Source organism: Podarcis liolepis (assembly GCF_965112155.1).
Source record: "Podarcis liolepis genome assembly, chromosome: 2".
Taxonomy (NCBI): Eukaryota; Metazoa; Chordata; class Lepidosauria; order Squamata; family Lacertidae; genus Podarcis; species Podarcis liolepis.
In genome coordinates, this window is record NC_139555.1 from 117,918,042 (window position 1) to 117,943,443 (window position 25,402).

General features: G+C 47.1%; 2 protein-coding genes and 1 long non-coding RNA gene across 10 annotated transcripts in view; 2 read left to right on the forward strand and 1 right to left on the reverse strand.

The window, feature by feature from the left end:
• LOC310701188 (uncharacterized protein) lies at window positions 1-17,412 on the forward strand. 2 transcript variants are annotated; one of them, XM_083491648.1, is made up of 8 exons: window positions 1-144; window positions 2,012-2,993; window positions 3,763-3,880; window positions 4,611-4,675; window positions 7,803-7,929; window positions 8,770-8,868; window positions 12,921-13,043; window positions 13,838-17,412. In XM_083491648.1, the coding sequence occupies exons 2-8, from the start codon at window positions 2,220-2,222 to the stop codon at window positions 14,932-14,934; spliced, it is 2,403 nt and encodes an 800-aa protein (XP_083347774.1). In that variant the 5' UTR covers window positions 1-144; window positions 2,012-2,219; the 3' UTR covers window positions 14,935-17,412. The 2 variants fall into 2 exon arrangements, with proteins under 2 accessions (XP_083347774.1, XP_083347775.1); XM_083491649.1 differs by lacking the exon at window positions 12,921-13,043 and having other exon boundaries at window positions 24-144.
• Window positions 14,954-20,075, reverse strand: LOC310702246. The gene is made up of 2 exons (XR_014523398.1): window positions 19,717-20,075; window positions 14,954-15,476 (listed from the first exon to the last, which is right to left on the reverse strand). It is a non-coding gene; the product is annotated as an uncharacterized lncRNA (long non-coding RNA).
• Window positions 20,076-25,402, forward strand: part of LOC310701194 (uncharacterized protein) — a 14,864-nt gene continuing 9,537 nt past the window's right edge. For 3 of the 7 annotated variants that reach the window (XR_014522943.1, XM_083491675.1, XM_083491680.1), the window contains exons 1-2: window positions 20,076-20,188; window positions 23,341-23,540. The gene's annotated coding sequence lies outside the window, so the exon portion shown is untranslated. Of the gene's footprint in view, window positions 20,189-21,731; window positions 21,932-23,340; window positions 23,541-23,641; window positions 23,804-23,834; window positions 23,954-25,402 lie in introns of those variants that run through there. The other 4 variants (XM_083491677.1, XM_083491676.1, XM_083491678.1 and 1 more) reach the window with 4 other exon arrangements.

Consider the following 25,402-nt stretch of genomic DNA (forward strand, 5'->3'; position numbering starts at 1 on the left):
TCCTGTTGTTGTTATTGCTATTCTTCTTATTCTGCCTCCTTCTCTCCCTCCCTTCTGGGGTTGCAGAGGCCTCCTTGGCTCAGAGACACACACAGGGGTCTTTGGGAAGGGGCAGAGGTGCTGCTCGCAGGGCGTGCTGGAGGGGTGAGTTGAAAGAAGGGGGGGGAAGGCGGGTGGCTGTTTTTGGACAAAGGGAATATTTCATCTGCAAGGGATGGAGGAGTAAAAAGAGGGAGAAAAAGCATCTGAACAGGGGCCTGTAAGGAGCAGGGATGATGCTCTCTCACCCCGTCCTTGCACGAGGTTGCAAGGATGTAGTCATTATTAATATTATTGTTTGCATCTATTGCCCACGTTTGGAGAGTTGCGTCTGAAATAAACAGAATGAGAGGAAGAAACTGCACTGGGGTGCAAAGATTTATTATTACGGTTTGCTTTTGTCGTTTTTGTCAAAAAAGCAGGCAAACCACGACCACAAAGACAGGGGAGATTCTCTTGTTTATTTCTTGTTGTCTCAGGCTGCTGGGGGGAAAAGCACAGGAGCTTGGCACAGGGAGGAAATGTGGCAACTCAGTGTTGTTCCCACAACACAGGTGGCAACTGTGCGGAGTGTGAATGTCAGGAGGAAATGTTTATTTTCCGTGCCTCTGGCTGCTGTAATGAACACAGGAGCATGGTAAATGAAGAAAGGTGGCAACGTAATGTTGATTCTGCAGTTCCGGTGGGAAAATTGGGGGAAGGGGTGTCAGGAAACAAATGTCCCCCTTGTTTATTTTCGGTGTCTCTGGCAGCTGTAATAGGTACAGGAGTGAGACGGGGTGGAAAGGTGGCAGCAATAATATTCACGCACATTAGGAGGCAAAATTTAGGTGAGGGTGTCAGGGGAAAATGTCCCTTTGCTTAATTTCTGTGTCTCTCAGGCTGCACAAAAACATGACAGAGGGAAGGTGGTGGCGACCTAATGGTGTTTCTACAATTCTGGCAGCAATTTTGTGGGGGTGTTGTCAGGGATGGTTGTAAGGGGTGCTGAATTATAAAGTTAGAAGGGACTTCAAGTGTTGTCTTGTCCAACCCCTTGCAATGCAGGATTATAATTTTTTGCACAACATGGGGCTTGAACCCACAACCCTGAGATTAAGGGTCTCATGCTCTACCGACTGAGCTATCCCAGGTTTTGGATCCTTTCAGCAGGAGCAAAATAAGAGTCTTCTCTAATGTGTACACAATGGAATAAGCCACATGTGCTTATTTAGCCATCTGCCTCTTCTAACTAAAGCAACCAGGAGGAGGGCAGGTTCAAATTTTAACATCAAATGCAGCTTGTAGGGAATTCTGCACAATTTTGCTTTCTGGGATTCTCTGATATGAAAGAAAGGGTGGGGGGAGATGCCTCCTGATGGAAGGTAAGTCTGTCTAAAGAGGGGTAAAGGTAAAGGGACCCCAGACCATTAGGTCCAATCATGGCCGACTCTGGGGTTGCGACGCTCATCTCGCTTTACTGGCTGAGGGAGCCGGCATAAAGCTTCCGGGTCATGTGGCCAGCATGACTAAGCTGCTTCTGGTGAACCAGAGCAGCGCACGGAAACGCCGTTTACCTTCCCGCCGGAGCGGTACCTATTTATCTACTTGCACTTGGACGTGCTTTCGAACTGCTAGGTTGGCAGGAGCAGGGACCCAACAACGGGAGCTCACCCCATTATGGGGATTTGAGCTGCCGACCTTCTGATTGGCAAGTCTTAGGCTCTGCGGTTTAACCCACAGCGCCACCCACATCCCTCTAAAGAGGGGCAGTCAGATGAAAAAGAGGGCAGGGGTCCTGCGCCTTTAATAGCTGGTCCTTGAGGCCCTAGGGCAAATGGGGCACTGCCCCACCAACCTCTGACTGACTCAACCTGCCTGCCTTCCTAGTTACATCCAGGCCAGGGAGGTGGCATTTTCCAAGATGGTGGACAAGACAGGTCTGATCCAGCAGAACTCTTCATCCAATATGCTTATGTCTTCTTTTCTTTAGGGAGAAGCCTGTCCCCTGGCTTGAGAATGAATCCACCTTCTGGGTGACCCGTCTCTATCCTCTAAAGTTCCCTAAAGATCTAGCACTGCGGCCTTTCCTAAAGATTTTGCGTTTTACGGGGCCAAAGCAGCCTCCCTCTTGTAAGGAGGCACGGAAGCAAATATCTAGATCCAGCTCCGTTGAGGCGAAAGAGAAAGAGGCCTCTTCGATGTCTGGAGGGTCAGGGATGGCAACTGTAGGCTTCCAATTTCAGCCTTTATTCACTCACGAGTTGCCTGCAGGAATTAAACTGGAAGAGGCAGAAGCAGGAGATTATTCAATTGGAGAAGAACAAGGAGACAAAGGCCGCCATTTTGTGCAAGCTGGGATGGCCCAAGGCTTTTCCAAAGGTCCACCACTGCTACAGATTAAACAGGAACCCGAGGAAGGTTTGGCCCAACACTGGGAAATCCAGTGGCATGACTTTTTGAGGGGCCTGCAGCTGCCTCAAGCAGGATGGCATAATCCGCAGCTTCGATGGGGCGATAAGGTCTCCATTGGAGAGGGAGCCCAAAGTGACCGGTGTCTTAGAGCGCAGAGGTTGACCCAAATCTCGCCAGATCTCAGCGCGGAAGCCCCAAAGAGCCTACATGCCAGAGGGAGGGAAGATGCCAAGGTGGAAAGGGGAACTGTCCCGGGTGACATTAGCTCCGAAATCCAGCGTAAACGCTTCAGACATTTCTGCTACCGGGAGATGGAGGGACCCCGAGAGATTTGCAGGCGGCTCCGGGAGCTGTGCTGTCAGTGGCTGAAGCCGGAGAAGCACACCAAGGAGCAGATGGTTGAGATGCTGGTCCTGGAGCAGTTCTTGGCCGTCCTGCCTCAGGAAATGCAGGGCTGGGTCAAGGCAGGGGGCGCAGAGAGCAGTGCCGAAGCAGTGGCCCTGGCAGAGGACTTCCTGCTGAGCCAGGAAGAGGATGAGCCTCAGGGATGGGAACAGAAGGTGAGGCCACCAAATATCCGAAGGGGCACTTATCATTATTTTTTTTAGAAAACCTTTTTTTTTGCAGAGCAGTACAGTGGTACCTCAGGTTAAGAACTTAATTCATTCCGGAGGTCTGTTCTTAACCTGAAACTGTTCTTAACCTGAAGCTTCACTTTAGGTAATGGGGCCTCCCGCTGCTGCCACTCAGCGTGATTTCTGTTCTCATCCTGAAGCAAAGTTCTTAACCCAAGGTACTATTTCTGGGTTAGCGGATTCTGTAACCTGAAGTGTCTGTAACCTGAAGCGTCTGTAACCCGAGGTACCACGGTATACAAAAGGCCATCAAACTGACAAATTAAACAATTCAAGCAAAACATCAAAACCCATTAAATGGGACCCTACTCACTCAATACTCATGACATTTTCTGGCTGCCCATTTATTATCAACGGCAACAGAACCTGCCCCACTCCTCTAAAGCAAGGCCTGTGCCTTCTGGGTGTTGCTGGACTCCAACTCCCATCAGCCTTTGCGGCTAGCATGGTCAATGGTCTGGGATGATGGGAGTTGTAGTCCAGCAACATCCAGAGGTACTTAAAGGCTTCCCCACTCCTGGCTAGAATAGCACTGTTTCCTTTTGGTGCTCCTTCTAACTTTTGTCACTCTGCCCTGAACAAGGAGGTCCTTCCCCACAGGCATCTAGTAAGAACAGAGTGCTGGACTAGATGGGCCAACTGGTCTGATCCAAAACACTCTTCTGATGCTCTTATGTCCTCTCTGTTGCTCCAGGTACCTGAGGAGGAAAAAAGGGAGACTGCTCTGGCTCTCCTCTCACCTTTGGGTATTCAGCCAGGAACTTTATGCAAGGAGGAGGAGGAGGAGGAGAATGAAGATGCCAGTCTGCTTGGTAAGGCGTTATGGGATGGATGAGACTTTACAAAAGTGGCTTGTTTACAAAGGTTTTGTTTCCTTCAGTCACGAATTCAAGGGGGCATAGGCCTAGGTATATGTGTATAACATTAAACATAAACAACCTACATTTAATGCTGCTTCATACCATCACGGCTTCCCCCAAAGGATCCTGGGAAGACCCCTATTCTGTTCCCAGAGCCACAATTCGCAGAGCGGTTGAACAATAATAGGTAAAGGTATAGGGACCCCTGACCATTAGGTCCAGTTGTGGCCGACTCTGGGCTTCCGGCGCTCATCTCGCTCTATAGGCCAAGGGAGCCAGCGTTTGTCCACAGACAGCTTCCGGGTCATGTGACCTGCATGACTAAGCCGCTTCTGGTGAACCAGAGCAGCGCACGAAAACACTGTTTACCTTCCCGCCGGAGCAGTCCCTATTTATCTACTTGCACTTTGCTGTGCTTTCGAACTGCTAGGTTGGCAGGAGCAGGGACCGAGCAACGGGAGCTCACCCCGTTGCGGGGATTCGAACCGCCGACCTTCTGATCGGCAAGTCCTAGGCTCTGTGGTTTAACCCACAGCGCCACCCGCGTCCCTTAAACAATAATAGAATAATATAATTGTAGAATTAGAAGAGTGGAGACCTGAGAAATGTTTTGAATAAATGAAACAAACGTAATGGTGGCCTGTCTCCCATTTTGCTTCTCCCATCCCTTCCCGCCTTGTAGCCAGTGGGGCGCGGCCTCTGATTTCCTGTGGATCATCTCTTCATCCTGCTCCGGAGCCAACTCAGGTAAGGCCTCAACATGGGGGTTGCAGAGGTTGGGGAGGGAAGGCAAGGAGGAGGGAATAGAGATGTAGTTGAGGTGGTTTGCCATGTGGTTGAGAATTTGCCGGATGTTGGATGTGCACGCTTTTTTCTGGTTTGTACCTTGGAAGTCAAACGGAATCCATTCTGGAAGTCCGTTCGACTTCCAAAACAGTTGGAAACCAAATTGCAGCTTCTGATTGGCTGCAGGAAGCTCTTGCAGCTAACCAGAAGCCCCGGAAGCCCCATCGGACGTTCGGCTTCCAAAGAACATTTGCAAACCAGTACACTCACTTCCGGTTTTGTAGTGTTTGGGAGCCAAAACGTCCGAGTTCCAAGGCATTCGGGATCCAAGGTATGACTCTATAGTCATACCTCGGGTTGAAGTAGCTTCAGGTTAAGCATTTTTGGGTTGCGCTCCGCGGCAACCCAGAAGTAACAGAGCATGTTACTTCTGGGTTTCGCCGCTCGCGCATGCGCTCAAAATGATGTCACACACATGAGTGGAAGCGGCGAATTGCGACCCGTGCACGTGCAGACATGGATTGCGTTTGCTTCAGGATGTGAACAGGGCTCTGGAACAGATCCCGTTCGCATCCAGAGGTACCCCTGTATTGCATTTATTTATCACTTTGCAGTAAAACAAATCTCAAAGTGTCTTACTAACTCTGATGCCATGCTCTGCCTCCTGTCAGGGACTGGGCAGAGGAGGAATGGTGGAGACCGCCTCCCTATCCTGACATGGTGTCATTAGAAAGCATCCCAGAACCTCCATCTCCCAGAACCCGGTGAGCCTTAGAAGTAGGAGAGCAACGAGCTGAAAGGCACATAGCAGCACCTATGGAGGAGATGATGAGAATGACGAACAAGGAAGTGGGAGAGACTTCTAGGTGGAAGTCAAAAACTATACCCACAAAGGAGGAATGGATTTGTAAACTACATGAATATTTAATTCTGGCAAAATTAACTGCTATAATAAGAAATCAGTCAAATCAAAAATTAAAAAAGGAGTGGAAATGTTTTGATGAGTATATGGCAAAATATTGCTCAAAAAAAAAGAGATATGCTAATATGCCTAGATTAAAATGTGAAGTACTGGATGGAAGAATAATTAGTAAGGAAAGATAATAAGAATATGTAGATGATTTGAGAGGGGTGTAGAATGCAAAGATTATTGTAAATTGTATAATGTGGAGGAAATCGAGTGGGGGAGGAGGGAAGTGGGAGGAAGGAGAAAAGAATATGATGGATTGAGGAAATAGAAATGTAAATGTATGGGGGGATGGGGAGGAAATGGTGTTGGCTTTGGTATATCTGTATTGTAAATAATATATGAAAACCAATAAAATAATTTAAATTAAAAAAAAGGAAGTGGGAGAGACGGGGAGGGTGTGGAGATTCACATAGGACAATGCCATAATCACAGAGGCTGGGTTCTATAGCCTCTCTCTGTAATATTGAAATAAAAAAGGACGGTAAGAAACTTTTCCTCGTCTTTATACTTTCCTGGGCAACCAGCTGGAAGCCACTGACAGCATCCTGACAACTCCACTGTAGGAATCCTTCTAAATATCAATTCCGGGGAAACACAGGAGGGGAGGATGTTGTTGTGCTGGGGTCCCAAGTTCCCCCAGGATCTGACTCTTTCCAACCCTGCGCTCAGCGCCTGGGAAGGCCCCAGCAGAGGACTGGCAAAGTCCCTTGGCACTGCAGTTCCCAGCTGACTGCCAGGAGCGTGGGAGGAGCCGTGCCAAGGGTCTTGGACTGGCGGGCGGGCGGGACAACCCACCTGTCAACCCCCCGACATCACAATGACATCAGATCGGTTGCCCCACCCTCCTGTCAAAGTTGGCCAATTTAGCAGGGTGGAGATTAATAAGGGTCTGTTCCATTGGGTCAAAACAGGTTCCCCACCTATCTTGTAAACTAACGAGGAGAATTCTTGTATCCTTCCTGGAAAAATAGTTGTGGTATAGTAGTTAGAGCATGGGTAGGCAAACTAAGGCCCAGGGGCCGGATCCACCCCAATCGTCTTCTAAGTCCGGCCCACGGATGGTCCAGGAATCAGCGCGTTTTTACATGAGTAGAATGTGCCCTTTTACAGTAGTGCCTCGCAAGACGAAGTTAATCCGTTCCGCGAGTCTCTTCGTCTTGCGGTTTTTTCGTCTTGCGAAGCACGGCTATTAGCGGCTTAGCGGCTATTAACGGCTTAGCGGCTTTAAGAAAAAGGAAACAAACTCGCAAGAACTCGCAAGACGTTTTGTCTTGCGAAGCAAGCCCATAGGGAAATTCGTCTTGCGAAGCACCTCAAAAAACGAAAAACCCTTTCGTCTAGCGAGTTTTTCGTCTTGCGAGGCATTCGTCTTGCGGGGCACCACTGTATTTAAAATGCATCTCTGGGTTATTTGTGGGGCCTGCCTGGTGTTTTTACACGAGTAGAATGTGTGCTTTTACAGTGGTACCTCTGGTTAAGAACTTAATTTGTTCTGGAGGTCCGTTCTTAACCTGAAACTGTTCTTAACCTGAGGTACGACTTTAGCTAATGGGGCCTCCCACTGCCACCGCCACACGATTTCTGTTCTCATCCTGAAGCAAAGTTCTTAACCCGAGGTACTATTTCTGGGTTAGCGGAGTCTGTAACCTGAAGCGTCTGTAACCCGAAGTGCCACTGTATTTAAAATGCATCTCCAGGTTATTTGTGGGGCATAGGAATTCGTTCATTTTTTTCCTTTCAAAGTATAGTCTGGCCCCCCACAAGGTCTGAGGGACAATGGCTGAAAATGTTTGCTGACCCCTGGGTTAGAGTGACGGACTAGAATCTGGGTAATCCCAGCCATGAACCTCACTGGGCGACCTTGGGCCTGTCACGGTCTCTTAGCCTAACCCACCTTACAGGGTTGTTGAGGTGATGACCCCCCTCTATTGCCGGGGGATGGACTAGATGACCCTTGGGACCCCCTTCCAACTCCATAATTATATGATAACAACAGGAGATGAGCTGGGGGTGTGTGTGAACCAATTACATCCACTTGAGCTCCTGGGGGGGATATAAAGGCAATAAATAATAATATAGACAGCAAGCGTTGAGGAAGCAACATTTTCCTTATTTCAGGGACCATTGGCTTTTGAGGAGGTGGCGGTTTACTTTGCAGAGGAAGAATGGGCCTTGCTGGATCCGGACCAAAGAGTTCTGTACAAGGAGGTCACGTTGGAGAATTATGGGAATATGGCCTCATTGGGTAAGAATCTCCTCTGAAGTAGCCTGAAGGGAGCAAGGGGGAGGGAAAGAGCAGCTTTGTCAACCACGACCATTTATGAGGGATAGTCTCCTCTTTAAAAATACAATTGACTCTAGTACAGTCGTACATTGGAAGTCGAACGGAATCCGTTCCGGAATGTCCGTTCGACTTCCAAAACGTTTGGAAACAAAGCGCGGCTTTTGATTGGCTGCAGGAAGCTCCTGCAGCCAATTGGAAGCCGCGGAAGCCCTGTCGGACGTCCGGCTTCTAAAAATAGTTCGCAAACCGGAACTCTCACTTCCAGGTTTGCAGCGTTTGGGAGCCAAAACGCTCGAGAAGTAAGCTGTTTGAAAACCAAGGTACGACTGTATGTCCCTTCCGTTTCTTAGCTTACAAGTGGAACCTGCGATGAAATGTTGCAGCAGAGTAGACTTCAGTTTGGAATTCTGGCCGGCTGCACCCTTTTTTCTCTCATTTGATTTCCCCTTCTGCTCAGCTTTCCACTCTGTCCTCCAACATATACTGAAAGATAGGAGACCGTTGGAGGGTTTTGGTATATAGTCAGATGAGCTGCATATAAATAATAAAATTATTATTCCCCTCACAGAGCTACAAGTCCCAGAATTCCCTGGTAGAGAGGGACTGGTTGTTAAGCTACTCTGGGAATTGCAGCTCTGCAATGGCATGTTTTTAAGTGTTCCTTCATCTTTTTAAAAAACAGGGAAATATTTCCCCGTAGATAGAAAAGTATCAGGTCAGGGACACGTTTTTCTAGCTTAGATGACTTGAGATGACAGAAATCACTCCTTAACTTCCTGTGTTTTCTTCCCTTCTGTAAAGGACTTTTGATTCCCAAACCAGACGCCGTTCCCTGGCCGGAAGGAAAGGAAGATTTATTCACTCAAGACTCTGAGGAAACAGGAAAAGGAGGTTTTGCAGGTAACTGCTCACCTGTGTGATGGGACCATTCATGCCTTAAAAATCTATAATCCCCTCTGTGGTCTAAACCACAGAGCCTAGGGCTTGCTGATCAAAAGGTCGGCAGTTCGAATCCCCGCGACAGGGTGAGCTCCCGTTGCTCAGTCCCTGTTCCTGCCAACCTAGCAGTTCAAAAGCACATCAAAGTGCAATAGGTACCGCTCCGGCGGGAAGGTAAACGGCGTTTCCGTGCGCTGCTCTGGTTCACCAGAAGTGGCTTAGTCATGCTGGCCACATGACCCAGAAGCTGTACAGCGGCTCCCTCGGCCAATAAAGCAAGATGAGCACCGCAACCCCAGAGTCGAGCATGACTGGACCTAATGGTCAGGGGTCCCTTTACATTTAAGGGCTGGTGAGGTTGTCAAAATTTATTCTCATGTGCACTATATATACCGTATTTTTCGCACCATAGGACGCACCGGACAATAGGACGCACCTTGTTTTAGAGGGGGGAGAACAAGAAAAATAATTCTCCCCCTCTCTGCCCAGCGCCCCTTCAGCGAAGCAGCAGGAGGCGCTGCGCAGAGAGAGGGAGAATTTTCCCCCTCTTGTTTTCCCGCTCTAAAACAAGGTGCCATTTAAGGTGCATTCAGGCAGCTACCTTGGAAGCCTGGAGAGCGAGAGGGGTCGGTGCACACCGACCCCTCTTGCTCTCCAGGCTTCAGGTTCCTTTCGACCTGCTCTTTGGGGCTGGCGGGGGGAAGCCCACCACCAGCCCCAAAGAGCAGGTCAGGGAGCAGCGGAAAGGCGCAGCAGAGAGGCTGCTGCCATAGTCACGCGTCACTTCTCCAGCCGGGAGAGGGTCGCGGGGGGCTGCTTTAGCCCCGTGTGCGCTCTCCTGGCTGGAGAGGTGACGCGCGGCTAAAGAGGCTCCTGCCATAGCCGCGCGTCACCTCTCCAGCCGGGAGAGGGTCGTGGGGCTATGGCGTCTTCGCTCCATAGGACGCACACACATTTCCCCTTCATTTTTGAAGGGGGAAAAGTGCGTCCTATAGAGCGAAAAATACGGTAAATCGAAATAATATTTATATTTCAAAGGCACACCCAAACAGTTTGAGGAGTTATTTGATAATTCCAAAGAGTTCAAAAATTGTTTTGGCTGATTTTGGAAGTGATGTTCTCACTCTGAACTGTATCTGCCATCACCAAAACAATTCAAGCACATCTTTCAGTGCAACAAATGGAGCCTGTGGAGTTGTCTGGGACTCCTGCCCAGGTGACTGGAGTGACTGTACCCTTTTGGTTCTGTGAGTGAGACATAGCTCCGTGACGATAAGCATACAGAGTACCGCAGGTCCATCTCCCTCAAAGTATTCCACAGAGCAGGACTAGAAAAAGGCCTCTGCCTGCGACACTGGATTGCAGTACAGTTGGCAGTAAGAACTGGATGGCCAAATGGTCTAATCCACATAGGGTATCTTCCCATGTTCCTAGGCCTTTGAGGAATCCCCTGTAGTTCAGTGACAGAGCTAGGGATGAGGGAGAAATTATATTCTCTCGTACTTTCTGAAGCAATACATAAACTGAAACACAGATATCCTTCTAAATTTGCAGCTCCCCAAATTTTGCAGTGGAGTTCTCCGACCAAGTAAGGTGTACAAAAAAATGCATATACAGTGGTACCTCAGGTTACATACTTAATTTGTTCCGGAGGTCCGTTCTTAACCTGAAACTGTTCTTAACCTGAAGCACCACTTTAGCTAATGGGGCCTCCTGCTGCTGCTGCTGCGCTGCCGGAGCACGATTTCTGTTCTTGTCCTGGAGCAAAGTTCTTAACCCGAAGCAATATTTCTGGGTTAGTGGAGTCTGTAACCTGAAGCGTATGTAACCCGAGGTACCACTGTACTAAAGAGTGCAGGAAGATGATCCCCTCAAGACTCATTGTTTTTACATTTGAACCTGGGCTGTGTATGCATAATAATAAATAATGATAATAATGAATAATAATAATACAAAAGGGAACAATTTGTTCCCACAAGAGGCAATGATGGCCACTGACTCTGGATGGCTTTGACAAGAGGACTGGACCAGGGAAACCTTTGGCTTTTCAGAGGTTGCTGAACTACAACTCCCATCAACCTCAGCCATTCAGCATGCTTACTGGGGCTGATGGGAGTTGCAGTTCAGCAGTGTCTGGAGGGGTAATAATACTAATAATAATAATAATAATAATAATAATAATAATAATAATAATAATAATAATAATAATAATAACAACAACAACTTATTATTTATACTCCACCCATCTGGCTGGGTTTCCCTAGCCACTCTGGGCGGCTTCCAACCAAATATTAAAACCACAATACAGCATTAAACATTAAAAACTTTCCTAAACAGGGCTGCCTTCAGATGCCTTTTAAAAGTCAGATAGTTGCTTATTTCCTTGACATCTGATGGGAGGGCGTCCCACAGGGCAGGTGCCACCACCGAGAAGGCCCTCTGCCTGGTTCCCTGTAACCTCACTTCTTGCAGTGAGGGAGCCGCCAGAAGGCCCTCAGAGCTGGTCCTTTTAAAGCATATTAGAAGCACATTATTTCTTTTGAAGAATTCTGGGTACTGCTAGGAGCCAGTGTGGTGTAGTGGTTGAGGGCGGTAGTCTCGTAATCTGGGGGAAAGGGTTCGCATCTCCTCCACATGCAGCTGCTGGGTGACCTTGGGCCAGTCACACTTCTCTGAAGTCTCTCAGCCCCACTCACCTCACAGAGTGTTTGTTGTGGGGGAGGAAGGGAAAGGAGAACGTTAGCCGCTTTGAGACTCCTTCGGGTAGGGATAAAGCGGGATATCAAAGCCAAACTACTCCTCCTCCTCCTCCTCCTCTTCTTCTTCTTCTTCTTCTTCTTCTTCTTCTTCTTCTTCTTCTTCTTCTTCTTCTATTGACCCCTCACATTTTGAGGGAAATAATGTGCTTTGAAGGTCTTGCCAAAGGCAAGGGGTTTCTTTCCCCCCCAAGGGTTCAGAAGTAAATGCGTGATGTAAGTGGTGAAGAAGTCTTAAGATTTATTAAACAGCAGCCAAATCATTTGCAAGAGTATCAACGTACCAAGCAAGCCGATGGCGACACCTCCCTTCAGCTGCAAAGAGACAGAGAGACCTCCAGCTGGCCAACGGGTCGCAGAAAATCCGATGGCAGCCTTCCGGCCAACATCCAAAGCTTAGCTCTCTAGGTCAAATGCTAGGACTTATATCCATGAAGTGCAATTGCTAAATTACCTGCACTGGGCACCAGGGATCTCATGATCTGGGCTGGCAGGCAAACAGGATATTGGGATCCTCCCTGCAGTACAGGGAACAATCCCATGAATTAGGAATTGAGGCTTGGAAAGCAGAGAGTTCAACACAATTCAGCATTAACCACTGCCAGACTTAGGAGAGCAGTGAAGGCCTGCTTCTGTGAAAGGCCACACACAATGGTGGACATCATCAACATCACAATTTATCATTTATACCCCATCTGGCTGGGCTTCCTCAGCCACTCTGGGCGTCTCCCAACAGAATATTAAAAACATCATAAAACATCAGACGTTAAAAACTTCCCTAAATAGGGTTGCCTTCAGAAACAGTTGTGCCAGGCCACTGAAACCTCCCCAGGTTACAACAGTGTTTCCCAAATGTGGATCTCCTGTTGTTTTTGGACTACAATTCCCATCACCGCTGACCACGGAACCTGCTAGCTAGGGATGATGGGAGTTGTAGTCCAAAACAACAGGAGATCCATGTTTGGGAAACACTGGGGACTCAGCTGAATTGGTAAAGAAAAATGCCTTTTATATGTGTTGTATATGCAGTATAACACTATGACACCAGATGACTTTGTGGAGTCCCGACTTTCCCAACCTGTGTGAGTTTATAATATGTTTAACCGAAACGCTTCTTTGATGTCTCTAGACCCAACCAGGGTTACAATATATTTTCTGGTGTTTCCACTACAGTATAGGTTGTGCGCAGTCTAGAGCCCTTTTCTGAAAGAGGGACTCCTATTTCCCTCCTGGTCTTTCTCTTTCCCTGCGTCACAGCTGCAAATGAGATCAAAGAAGAACCTCCTCCGGGAGAAGGGATCCCACATATGGAAGACACGCCCCACGTTTTCCCAGGGGGATCTCAGGGTGACATTTTCCTGGCAGCTGAGTACTGTGAAAGTAAGTTTTCAAAAGGAAGGAGTGCCACAGCTCAGGGGATGTTTGTTGGGCTAGGGCCTCCTCTGGGTTGTTTTTCTCCCAGTGTGTTTCCGAGCACAATTCAAAGTGTTGGTGCTGACCTTTAAAGCCCTAAACGGCCTCGGTCCAGTATACCTGAAGGAGCGTCTCCACCTCCATCGTTCTGCCTGGACACTGAGATCCAGCGCCGAGGGCCTTCTGGCAGTTCCCTCATTGCGAGAAGTGAGGTTACAGGGAACCAGACAGAGGGCCTTCTCGGTAGTGGCACCTGCCCTGTGGAACACCCTCCCTTCAGATGTGAAGGAAATAAGTAGCTATCTTATCTTTAAAAGACATCTGAAGGCAACCCTGTTTAGGGAAGTTTTTAATATTTAATGCTGTATTGTTTTTAACACTCGATTGGGAGCCGCCCAGCGTGGCTGGGGAAACTCAGCCAGATGGGTGGGGTATAAATAAATTATTATTATTTCTCTCTGTGTGTCTACACCTCACTAAACCTTGCAGTTCCCCTGAGCCTAATATCTTGTGTGTAAATGGTGCTGTTTTGTCTTAAAAAGCAGCAACACTCACAACCCAAACCTCAGAGTTTGAGAAGAAATATTCCAGTCAGACGCAATGGTCTTCATCCTATCACCTCAAAACTCTTGCCACCTTTGTTTTGGAGTGGTAGGATGGAGTCCATTGTTCTGCCTCCATGGTACCTTCTGTTTTCCTCCTCTCCTATCAGATGGAGTGATATCTCGACCTGTGTTTTCTTGTCTCTCTAATCTCTTCAGGCGACGGCACTGCCAGTGAGAGCGAGATGGGCGGGACGCATCAAGAAGGCCCTAGGTCAGACAGTTCTGATGGGAGGTTCCCGGGGGTTTCCCTCAGGGACGTTTCTGTGAAGTCCGAAGCCTTCGATCAGGGCTACAAGTCCGACAGGCAGCAGTGGCAGCGGGCCGTGAAGATGTGGGGCATCTCCATTCAGGAGGTGGAAACCGCCGTGGCTGATAACGCCGGCGCGATCTGCGCAGGAGAGGAGTGCCACATGTGCCGCAAATGCGGGCAGGCGTTCGAGCACCAATCGGGGCTCATCGTGCACCAGATGATCCACACGGCCGAGAGGCCCTACGAGTGCCTTGAGTGCGGGAAGAGCTTCTGCCAGAGGGAGAACCTTCTTGCACACCAGAGAATCCACTTGGGGGAGAGGCCTTACGAGTGCCCGCAGTGCGGGAAGAGCTTCAGCACGCGGTCGCATCTTATCACCCACCAGAGAATCCACACGGGCGAGAAGCCGTACGAGTGTCTGCACTGTGCGAAGAGCTTCAGCAACAAGTCCTCGCTCGTCACCCACCAGAGAATCCACACGGGCGAGAAGCCTTACGAGTGTCCGCAGTGCGGGAAGAGCTTCTGCCAGAGCGGGCAGCTGATCCGACACCAGAGAATCCACACGGGAGAGAAGCCCTACGCTTGCCTACAGTGTGGGAAATGTTTCTGCCAGAGAGGTCAGCTGATCCGGCACCAGAGGATGCACACGGGAGAGAAGCCTTACGAGTGCCTTCAGTGCGGGAAAAACTTCAGCAGGAAGTCATACCTTGACATTCACCTGCGGATGCACACAGGAGAGAAGCCTTACGGGTGCCCCGAGTGCGGGAAAAGCTTCTGCCAGAGTGCCCAGTTGATCCGGCACCAGCGGATCCACACGGGGGAGAAGCCATTCGCGTGTTCTGAGTGTGGGAAAAGCTTCTTCCAGAAGGAGAAGCTGGTAAGACACCAGAGAACCCATGCGGAATCAAAACCGCACGAATGCTCAGAGTGCCAAAAAACCTTCCCCCAGAAAGATAAGCTCATGCATCATCAGAAAACCCACGCAGGGCTTCACACCTTATGAATGTTTCCTCTTTTTGAAAAAAAAAACAAAAGCCTGCTCCCAAAGTGTAATAAGTTTTGGGCAAAATGCATCACGTTTCAGAATCATTCGAGACCGATGTTGGAGAAGGTTTCTGCTGTAATTTGGGGCTTACCAAATATAAGGATAAATACAGAAGAGAGAAACAGAGTCTTGCTGGATCAAACCAGGCCTGCTGTCTACTCCTGAAATTGAGGCATTGAGGTGATGACAGTCGCCATTCAAATCCTCTTGGTTGGTTGGGAGAACATTCTTACACATCGGAGAATCCACACAGAAAAGGGCCCTTTCTGAAGCAGCTTGGAACAAGGGGCAGATTTTCCTCAGTGGTGCCGTGAAGTAACTTTGGCCTCCGGACGTCATAGACATCCCTCCTCCATTTCTTAGATGGGAACGTGAATTTACTTCAAAACACAGTGAGCTATCCCTGCTGAGTTCGGGGCCCTCTGGCCCTTCGAGCTATATGTCACCTTGGATTCCTCCCCATGGGACAGAACTCCTTTTCACATTAAAACCAAAAGCAGCTGAAAATAAGTGTAGAATGTCACTTAGGACGTAGACATTTGCAGGTTGGATGTGTAAAGTATAGACGTATTTCTGCTGTTGTCATCCCCCTCCCTCACATCAGGTATCTCTCCCACAATCTCCTCTTCCGTTATCTTTTATTTGCACAAAATCTAGTCCAGCATCCTGTTTTCACAGTGGCCAACCAGATACCTTGGTGTGGGGTTGGGGACACAAGCTTTTGCATTATGGTGAACCAACGCAGGACAACCACTCACCTGACAGTTACCGGATTTCAGCAGGAAGCTCTGGGTGCCTGTGCAAAATGGGAGCAAAGCAGTTTGCCCTTTTTCAGGTGCGAGCAGTACTGAAAGCAGGTTGTGTCCGCTCCCCTCTCCCCCAATACATTTGCGGAAGGAAACGAGTCCACGCTGTGGTTAGGGTTAAGTTCAAGAGCCCATGTTGATCGAAGGAAGGTGATTATGTTGGAGGGACGTGATCAATCAGGCAGAGGGTCTCCCCTGCGGATCAAAAGCAAACCAGCCGGCATTTTAAAATGCTGTCAAAACCAGGGCCGCAAAAAGCCACAAAGCAGACAGTTCCAACTGCAATGCATGAAAATATACAATTGTGGTCAGAAACTAGCAGCTTGCTTAAAACGGTTATTCCCCATGCCTCCCTTTTCACCTAATTCGCAGGTGTTGAGGTCCTCTCCCTCCTGCCTTCATCCAAACTTTTCCTTAGACAAGCAGAAACAGAGGAGGGACAAGGCCTTTGTAGCTAAAGGTCCTTTCTCATGAAGGTCCTTTAAGGACATCTGGAGAAGCCCTTAAAGGCATCCAGTAACTTTCTCAGATTAGGCCTGCCTCTTTCAATGTTGGGGGAAGCCTGTCCCAGATTGTTGTATTCGTGTTGTCCTGATTTTCTCACTATATCATTGTTTTTCCTCATTAGCTGTACCGTGCTTCTGAATTCTGCCTTTGAATCGGCGTTGTTCTTTGGTTCTGGATAAGAACACACAGTCCTTTTTCTCGGGGGGGACGCAGGGGTATGCATACCCCTAAACTTTTTGTGAATCTTTGTACTTTTGCCCATTTACTGTATTCATTTCCCCCGATTTGAACTATAAAATCGTGGTTTTCCTGAGTCAAAATGAGAGTACTCCTATACATTTTTTTAAAGAAAAAAAGCACTGAGAACAGATATTCCAATTCTTACAAAAACTAAAAGCTGTTCCATCAGGTGACATCTGCTTACACCAGGGGTCAGCAACGTTTTTTGAGGCGGGGCTGGTCCACTCCCCAGCAGACCTCTCGGTGGGCCAGAGAGTGCTCATGCGTACATTCAAGCTATTTCCGGTTCTCTTCCAGGTCAGAAGAGCGCTGGAAATAGCATGTGCGTATACGCATGGGCGTTCCTCTGTCCCGGAAGTGCACCGGAAATAGAGTGTGCAGGCACTCCCATACGCGTGCACACACGCTTTTTCTGGTGCACTTCCAGGACGAACACCCGTGTGCATGCTCACATGCTATTTCCGGCACTCTTCCAACCCAGAAGTCAGTCCCTGCAGCGAGAGAAAAAATGGTGCCGTGGGGGGGGGGAAGCATGGAATAAAGCATGGAATCCCCGTGCCAATCCATGGAATGGCCGTGGGCCGGTTCTAGGAAGCTCATGGGCTGGAACCCATGGGCCTTAGGTTGCTGACCTCTGGCTTACACCATCCTCTCTCTCTCTCTCTCTCTCTCTCTCTCTCTCTCTCTCTCTCACACACACACACACACACACATGCCTACCCTACTGTGGGAAAGCCTGGGTGAGTGACACCGTAATAAATTGAAGATGTATTCCGCTCAGCCCTGTGTTTGTTTGTGTGTGATGTTTAGTTTTGGGTTGGTTTGTTCTAACAGCCGGTTGGTGCGATGGCATTTTGTTCCTTAATAAATTATCTCAAATGAGCTTCAAGGAAATGTCCAGAATTTAATTATGGAAAAGGCACTCATCTTCAAGTGGAATACAGCACAAGAGAATAAAATCAGGAAAAGGAGCCATTATAAATTATTTAAAACCTCAATAAATAATCCTCAGTTCTTTCACCAGCTGCCCAGACGCCAAGCAAAACATCCCTGCTTAACAAGAACGTTTTATTGTCACCCGAGGAAGAAAGCTTATTTCAGATAACAAATCCTGGCCTCCGTTCAGACTGTATTGCTGAGGTTCCTTTTGCACCAAGTTCAGGAGTAAACCCTGCTTTCTCTTCTCTCTGTCTCTCTCCCCCAACAGATAATGCCAGGAGGAAACATTTCTGACCAGACTGACTGGTGTTTCCTGCTTGGCAGGGGGTTGGACTCAGTGGCCCTTGTGGTCTCTTCCAACTCTATGATTCTATGACTTCCGCTTTGCCCTCCAGTCTTAAGCCCATAATGCATGTGACCAAGTTTAGTTTAGTACAGTGGTCCCTCGCAAGACGAATGCCTCGCAAGACGGAAAACTCGCAAAACGAAAGGGTTTTTTGTTTTTTGAGCTGCTTCGCAAGACGATTTTCCCTATGGGCTTGCTTCGCAAGACGGAAACGTCTTGCAAGTTTGTTTCCTTTTTCTTAACACCGTTAATACAGTTGCGACTTGACTTCGAGGAGCAACTCATAACACGTGGTGTGGTAGCCTTTTTTGAGGTTTTTGAAGACTTTGGTGATTTTTGAAGCTTTTCCAAAACTTTCCCGACACCGTGCTTTGCAAAACGAAAAAAATCGCAAGACGACAAAACTCACGGAACGAAATCATTTTGTCTTGCGAGGCACCACTGTACTTGAAAATCACAGCACCATTGATCTTCAGGAGCATATTGTTTAAACAGGCCCATTTTTGCGGGCGGACCCCAAACTCTAGTACAAGGGTTCCCAAACTGGTTTGTGGTGGTTTGTATGAAATATTGATTTAAATTGTATTTCTGGTGTATCAAGAAATGGAGGGTACATTTCATCATATGTGGTGGACATGTAAATCAGCAAAGGATTTATGGGAGATGACCTATAACAATATAGATGATATATAATGAAATGGAGGGGGTGTTTTAAAGGACTTATATAAAAAGACCAGAAATCTCCTTATTAGGAATATTAGGATGTCCTCACAGATCAAAATGATTTGTTACTTGATGCAATCACAGCAGCCCAAATGATATATGCTCGGAAATGGACAGAGGGAACAACGCCAACGAAGGAGGAATGGCAAATGAAATTGATGGAACGTGTGGAATTAGCAAATATGAATTATAGAAGAAGAGACCAGGAAGGTGAAGTATTTAAGGAGGAGTGAAAAATGTTTGCAGAATATCTGAAAAATCGTGCCAAACAGGTTAAGCAGGGTTGGAGTAAATTCAGCAGTTTAAAGTATATGAAGATGTAATGCGGAGGGAGAGGGGAAATTATGGAGTAATAAGAATATGCAGTTGTAATGCGTTAATATCTAGAACCATGAAAAGGGGGGATGGGAAGTCAGTGACTATGACTGTGTGAGCAAATTGAACGGAACATGAAAACTTGTAATGGAAAGAGAGAGAGAATGAGAATGCAGTGCCAGGGCTCTGGCATCATACTAGAGCCCTTCCTCCATCCTCCTGAAGCTAGTTCTTCTTTTGTTTCTTACTTTGTCTTTCCTTGTGCCATGGAATTCCAATTGCATTACCAATAAAATGTAATATGAGAAATAAGATTCAATAGAAGAAATAGAAGAAGAAATAAAAAATGCAATTAAACTAACATGCAGCATCTACCACAGTGCATTACAGTTGCTACAACAGATGGACAAGGCATTAAGTGGTCCACCAAGGCCACCAGCAATTTTCATGTGATCTGGTTTCAAGTGACACAAATGTGTGAATCGGGATAAGGCAGATTCCTATGTTCCTTTGTTCTGAGGTTTCTACAGTGCCGGGTTCAGAAACAAACCCTGTCTTCCCCTTTCTCTTCCTCTGTGAGCAGATGATGCCAGGAGCAAAGTTGTGGTCACAGCTTTGCCCTCCTGTTTTAAGCCTTAATTTGAACACGGAACACACGTTTTGTACTTGAGCCTCATCCCACACACAGACACCCACTCACACCACCTATCTACACAATTTATTGTTGTGTTTTATTTTATCCTGGAGAGGTTTGGTTCCTTTTTGTTGCCCAGTGCTATGGTGATTTGAATTGTTTTTCAACAGTACAGTTTTAAGTAGTTTTTAAAAAAGCACTTTTCTAGATCCTCATAAACAGCAGCTTACCTGGGTCTCATCACGAAGCATTTTTTCTCAAACTTCTGCTTAAAAACTTCCAAGGAAGGAGATTATGCAACCTCCCAAAGGAGACCATTCCCACAGTTGAACAGCTCTTTTTATCAGAAAGTTATTTCGTAAGTCTAGTTGGACTCTCCTTATATTGTATTGTACCGTATATCAAACTTGAGTCCAGGTGCTGTTAGACTACAACTCCCATAATCCCTAGCTAGCAGGTCCAGTGGTCAGGGATGGTGGGAATTGTAGTCCCAAAAAAACCAGGGAGGGGAAAGTTTGAGAAGCACTGGAAGATACTACATCCCCCAGAAGGCTTTGGGTCTGGATAAGAAAGACCGCTAGGCGTGGGAAGTCCCACAATGCAACAGGCTCTCTGGTAGAAGCATTTCCCGCACTGCAGGTCGCTTTGGGAGCTCATCACGGAAGAGAAGCTGCATCTGACTCATGTAACGGGTGAATGCGGGTGAGAAGCAAGAGAGGGAAGATACGGGTCTAAGGGTTTATCCACACTTACACTTGAATCCCCCAAAATGGCTCTATTGTGCTCAGTTACAGGAGCAAGCAGCAATTCAGATTTCCCCCAGTTTGGCCTTTAATCCAACCTATCTCTAAAGTGCAGTTTTTTCCCTTGGAAAGGAGTGGGATAAGGGGAAAACTGCCCAGACATGTACTTTCCTAAGCGGATGTGTGAAGAAAAGAGTGGGGAGAGGCTGAATTGTAGAATCAAAATAATTGTAGAGTTGGAAGGGGATCTGAGGGCCATCTAATCCAAACCCTGCAATAGAGCCATTGGAATATGCAGTTGTAATGCGTAGATATCTAGAACCATGGAAGGGGGGGAGGGAAGTTGATGACTATGATTGTGTGAGTAAATTGAATGGAATATGAAAACTTGTAATGGAAAAAAGCACATTAAAAAAAATTGAAAAAGAGAATGCAGTGTCAGGGCTCTAGCACCAAACCAGAGCCCTTGCTCTGCCCTCCCCGAAGCCAGATATAGTCATACCTCGGGTTAAATATGCTTCAGGTTGAGTGTTTTCAGGTTACGCTCCCTAGCAACCCGGAAGTAATGGAATGCATTACTTCCGGGTTTTGCCGTTCTTGCATGCGCAGACGCTCAAAATGACGTCACGCGCATGTGCGGAAGAGGCAAAATATGACCCGTACATGCTCAGATGCACAGTCGTGGGTTACGTTCTACCCAGGATGTGAATGGGGCTCCGGAACGGATCCCGTTCGCATCCAGAGGTACCACTGTAATTGTAATTCTTGTTTTTCTTTTGCCTCTTATATTGTCTTTTCTTGTGCCATGGAATTCCAATTGTAATAGCAATAAAATGAAATATAAAAATAAGATTCAAAATAAGAAATAAAAGAAGTAATTAAAATGCAACTGAACAAACATACAGCATCTGTTTTTCAACAGTCTACAGTTTTAAGTTCTGTTTTTTTAAAAAAACACCCTCCCAGATCCCATAAATGACAGCTTACATAGGGCTCAGCTGCAAGCATTGTTTCTCAAACTTGAGGTGTTTTGGGACTACAACTCCCATCATCCCTAGCTAGCAAGACCGGTGGTCAGGAATGATGGGGTTTGTAGTCTAGCATTGTTTGGGTGGGTGCCTAAGTTTGATAAATACTGGAAGAGACTACATCTCCCAGAAGGCTTTGGGTCTGGATAAGAAAGAAGACAAGGACTGGGCAGCCCCAGAATGCAATGGGATTTTGCTTTCTCCCCTCAGCCCTCTTTTTCAAGGAATCTTCTTGGTGGGAAGGGGAGGACGCAGAACAAGATTGTTGTGATAAGGAAAATTAGGGGGGCGTTTGCAGGGTGTCCTTAGGGAGTTTTGGGAAGAGAAGCTGCAGCTGACTTGTGTAATGTTATATATAACATATATATGAATGAGTGGTGAGTGGTGCAGGGGCTCAGGTAGCATCCTAGAGCCCCTCACTCTGCCTTCCTTAAGCCAAATAATTATATTTATTGTGCTTCTTTTGTTTAATAGAAACATAGAATCTTTGGACTGGAAGGGGTCCTGAGGGTCATCTAGTCTAACCCCCTGCAATGCAGGAATCTCAGCTAAAGCATCCATGACAGAGGGCCATCCAACCTCTGCTTAAAAACCTCCAAGGAAGGAGATTCTGCAACCTCCCGAGGGAGACCGTTCCCACGGTCGAACAGCTCTTTTTATCAGAAAGTTCTTTCGTACGTCTAGTTGGAATCTCCTTATATCATATTGTACTGTATATCAAACTTGAGTCCCCAGGTGTTGTTGGGACTACAACTCCCATCATTCTTTGCTTGCAGGACCAGGGACCAGGGATTATGGGAATTGTAGTCCAAAAAAACAGGAGCAAGATTGAGAAACACTGGAAGATACTACATCTCCCAGAAGGCTTTGGGTCTGGGAAAGAAAGAACGCCAGGCGTGGGAAGCCCCACAATGCAATGGGCTCTTGCTTTCTCCCCTGAGTCCTCCTTATCAGGGCAGGAAGTGGAGGAGGAAAAACAAGGGGTTTGCAATAGGACTTTAGAGGGAAAAGCCTTTCTGTGAAGGCTGCACATGGGGCAGGATGGAGGTCGCTTGAAAGGTGTCCTTTGGGAGCTCATCTCAGAAGAGAAGCTGCAGCTGAATTGTGTAACAGGTAAATGTGGGTGAGAAGCCGGAAAGGGAAGACACGGGTCTAAGGGTTTATCCACACTTACATCTGAATCCCCCCCCATAAAAACTGCTCTTTCATGCTCAGAGGAGCAAGCAGCCATTCATATTTTCCCCAGATTGGCCTTTGATCCAGCTTACCCATAAAGAGCAGGTTTTTGGGAGCTGTAGTGCAAAAACACCAGGGGACTCAAGTTTGGGAAACTATGCTTGCAGGAGAGGAGCAAGGGAGAAACTGCCCAGACATGTGCTTTCCTAAGCGGATGTGTGAGGAAAGAGTAGGGAGAGGCTGAATCGTACAATCAAAGAATTGTAGAGTTGGAAAGGGATCTGAGGGTCATCTAGTCCAACCCCCTGCAATGGAGCCAGTGGAATATGCAGTTGTAATGGGTAGATATCTAGAACCATGGAAGGGGGGGAGGGAAGTTGATGACTATGATTGTGTGAGTAAATTGAATGGAATATGAAAACTTGTAATGGAAAAAAGCATATATATATATATATATATTTAAGAGAATGCAGTGCCAGGGCTCTGGCACCATACCAGAGCCCTTGCTCTGCCCTACAACTCCCATCATCCCTAGCTAGCAAGACCAGCAAGACCAGTGGCCAGGAATGATGGGAGTTTGTAGTCTAACATTGATTGGGTGGGTACCTAAGTATGATAAATACTGGAAGAGACTATATCTCCCAGAAGGCTTTGGGTCTGGATAAGAAAGGGGAGGAGGCAGAACAAGATTGTTGTGATAAGGAAAAGCACATGGGGGGGTCGCTTGCAGGGTGCCCTTAGGGAGTTTTGGGAAACGAAGCTGCAGTCGACTCTTGTAATGTTATTTATAATGTATATATGAAGGAATGAATGAGTGATGCAAGGGCTCGGGTAGCATCCCAGAGCCCCTCACTCTGCCTTCCTTTAGCCAGATAATTATATTTCTTCTGCGTCTTTTGTTTAATAGAGTCATAGAATCTTTGGGCTTGAAGGGTTCCCGAGGGTCATCTAGTCCAACCCCCTGCAATGCAAGAAACTCAGCTAACGCATCCATGACAGATGGCCATCCAACCGCTGCTTAAAAGCTTCCAAGGAAGGAGATTCTGCAACCTCCCGAGGGAGACGGTTCCCACGGTTGAACAGCTCTTATTATCAGAAAGTTCTTTCGTAAGTCTAGTTGGAATCTCCTTATATTGTGCTGTACTGTATATCAAACTTGAGTCCCCAGTTGTTGTTGGACTACAACTCCCATAATCCTTTGCTTGCAGGACCAGTGGTCAGGAATGATGAGACGTTGTAGGGTGGGTACCCAAATTTGAGAAACACTGGAAGAAACTACATCTCCCAGAAGGCTTTGGGTCTGGATAAGAAAGAAGGCTTGAGAAACCCCACAGTGCAATGCACTTTTGCTTTCTCCCATCAGCCCTCAGGTACTCTTCTTGGCAGGAAGGGGAAGAGGCGGAACAGGATTGTTGTGATAAGGAAAAGCACATTGGAGCAAGACAGAGGTCACTTTCAGGGTTTCCTGTGGGAGCTTATCACAGAAGAGAAGCTGCAGATGACTCTTGTAACGGGTGAATGTGAGTGAGAAGCAGGAAAGGGGAGATATGGGTCTAAGGGCTTATCCACACTTTCTCTTGAATCCCCCAGCCCACCACCAAAACTGCTCTTTCGTGCTCAGTTAGAGGAGCAAGCAGCAATTCAGATTTCCCCCAGATTGACCTTTGATCCAGCCTATCCCTAAAGTGCAAGTTTTTCCCTTGGAAAGCAGTGGAGCAAGGGGGAAACTGCCCAGACATGTGCTTTCTTAAGCAGATGTGTGAGAGAAAGAGTGGGGAGAGGCTGAATAGTAGAATCAAAAGAATTGTAGAGTTGGAAGGGGATCTGAGGGTCATCTAGTCCAACCCCCTGCAAAGGAGCCGTTGGAATATGCAGTTGTAATGGGTAGATATCTAGAACCATGGAAGGGGGGGAAGTTGATGACTATGATTGTGTGAGTAAATTGAATGGAATATGAAAACTTGTAATGGAATAAAAGCATAAATATATATATATTAAGAGAATATATATATTAAGAGAATGCAGTGCCAGGGCTCTGGCACCATACCAGAGCCCTTGCTCTGCCATCCCCGAAGACAGATAATTGTAATTCTGCTGTTTCTTTTGCTTCTTATATTGGTCTTTGATCCAACCTATCCTAAAGAGCAAGTTTTCCCCTGGAAAGGAGTGGGGCAAGGCAGAAACTGCTCACACACATGCTTTCCTAAGCGGATGTGTGAGGGAAAAAGCAGGGATAGGTAGAATTGGAGAGTACCAAACTATGGAAGGGAGGAAGGGAAGTCGATGACCATGATTGTGTGAGTAAATCAATGGAATATGAAAACTTGTAATGAAAAAGGCACAAATAATTGTGTGTGTAGATAGATAGATAGATAGATAGATAGATAGATAGACAGATAGATAAGGCGTTGCCAGGGCTCTGGCATCATCCCAGAGCCCTCGCTCCACCCTCCCGAAGTCAGATGATTGTATTTTTGGGTTTTTTTGTTTGTGTCCTATTTTGTATTTTCTTTTGCCATAGAATTCTGATTGTAATGCCAAATTCAGCTAAATCATACATTACATTACAACCTCTGCTTGAAAACCTTCATGGAAAGTGAGGTGTGTATGTGAGAGAAAAGGGGGATGTGAAGCCCCCTCAGATATTGTTTCTAAAATTGGTGGATGCAGTCTGCAGCAGTATCACTGGAAATAATTGGTGGTGTATCAAAATTGGCTTATTTAAATTGCTGGTTGGTAAAATCAAAAACTTATTAGGATACCATTTACAAGAGGGCCCCCGAGATTTCGACTGCCTAGGGGCCTCCACAGAGTTTTATCCTGTGCTGGTGGGGGCAGGAAAACAATAGGGATTTTCAGGACATAACAGACTTCCCATAAGAAGCTTCTGGTTGTGGTGGGTAGATTGGCAGACAGGATTCTATGATTCTATGATTCTATGATTGTTGGGTTGCCATGCATCCGGAACT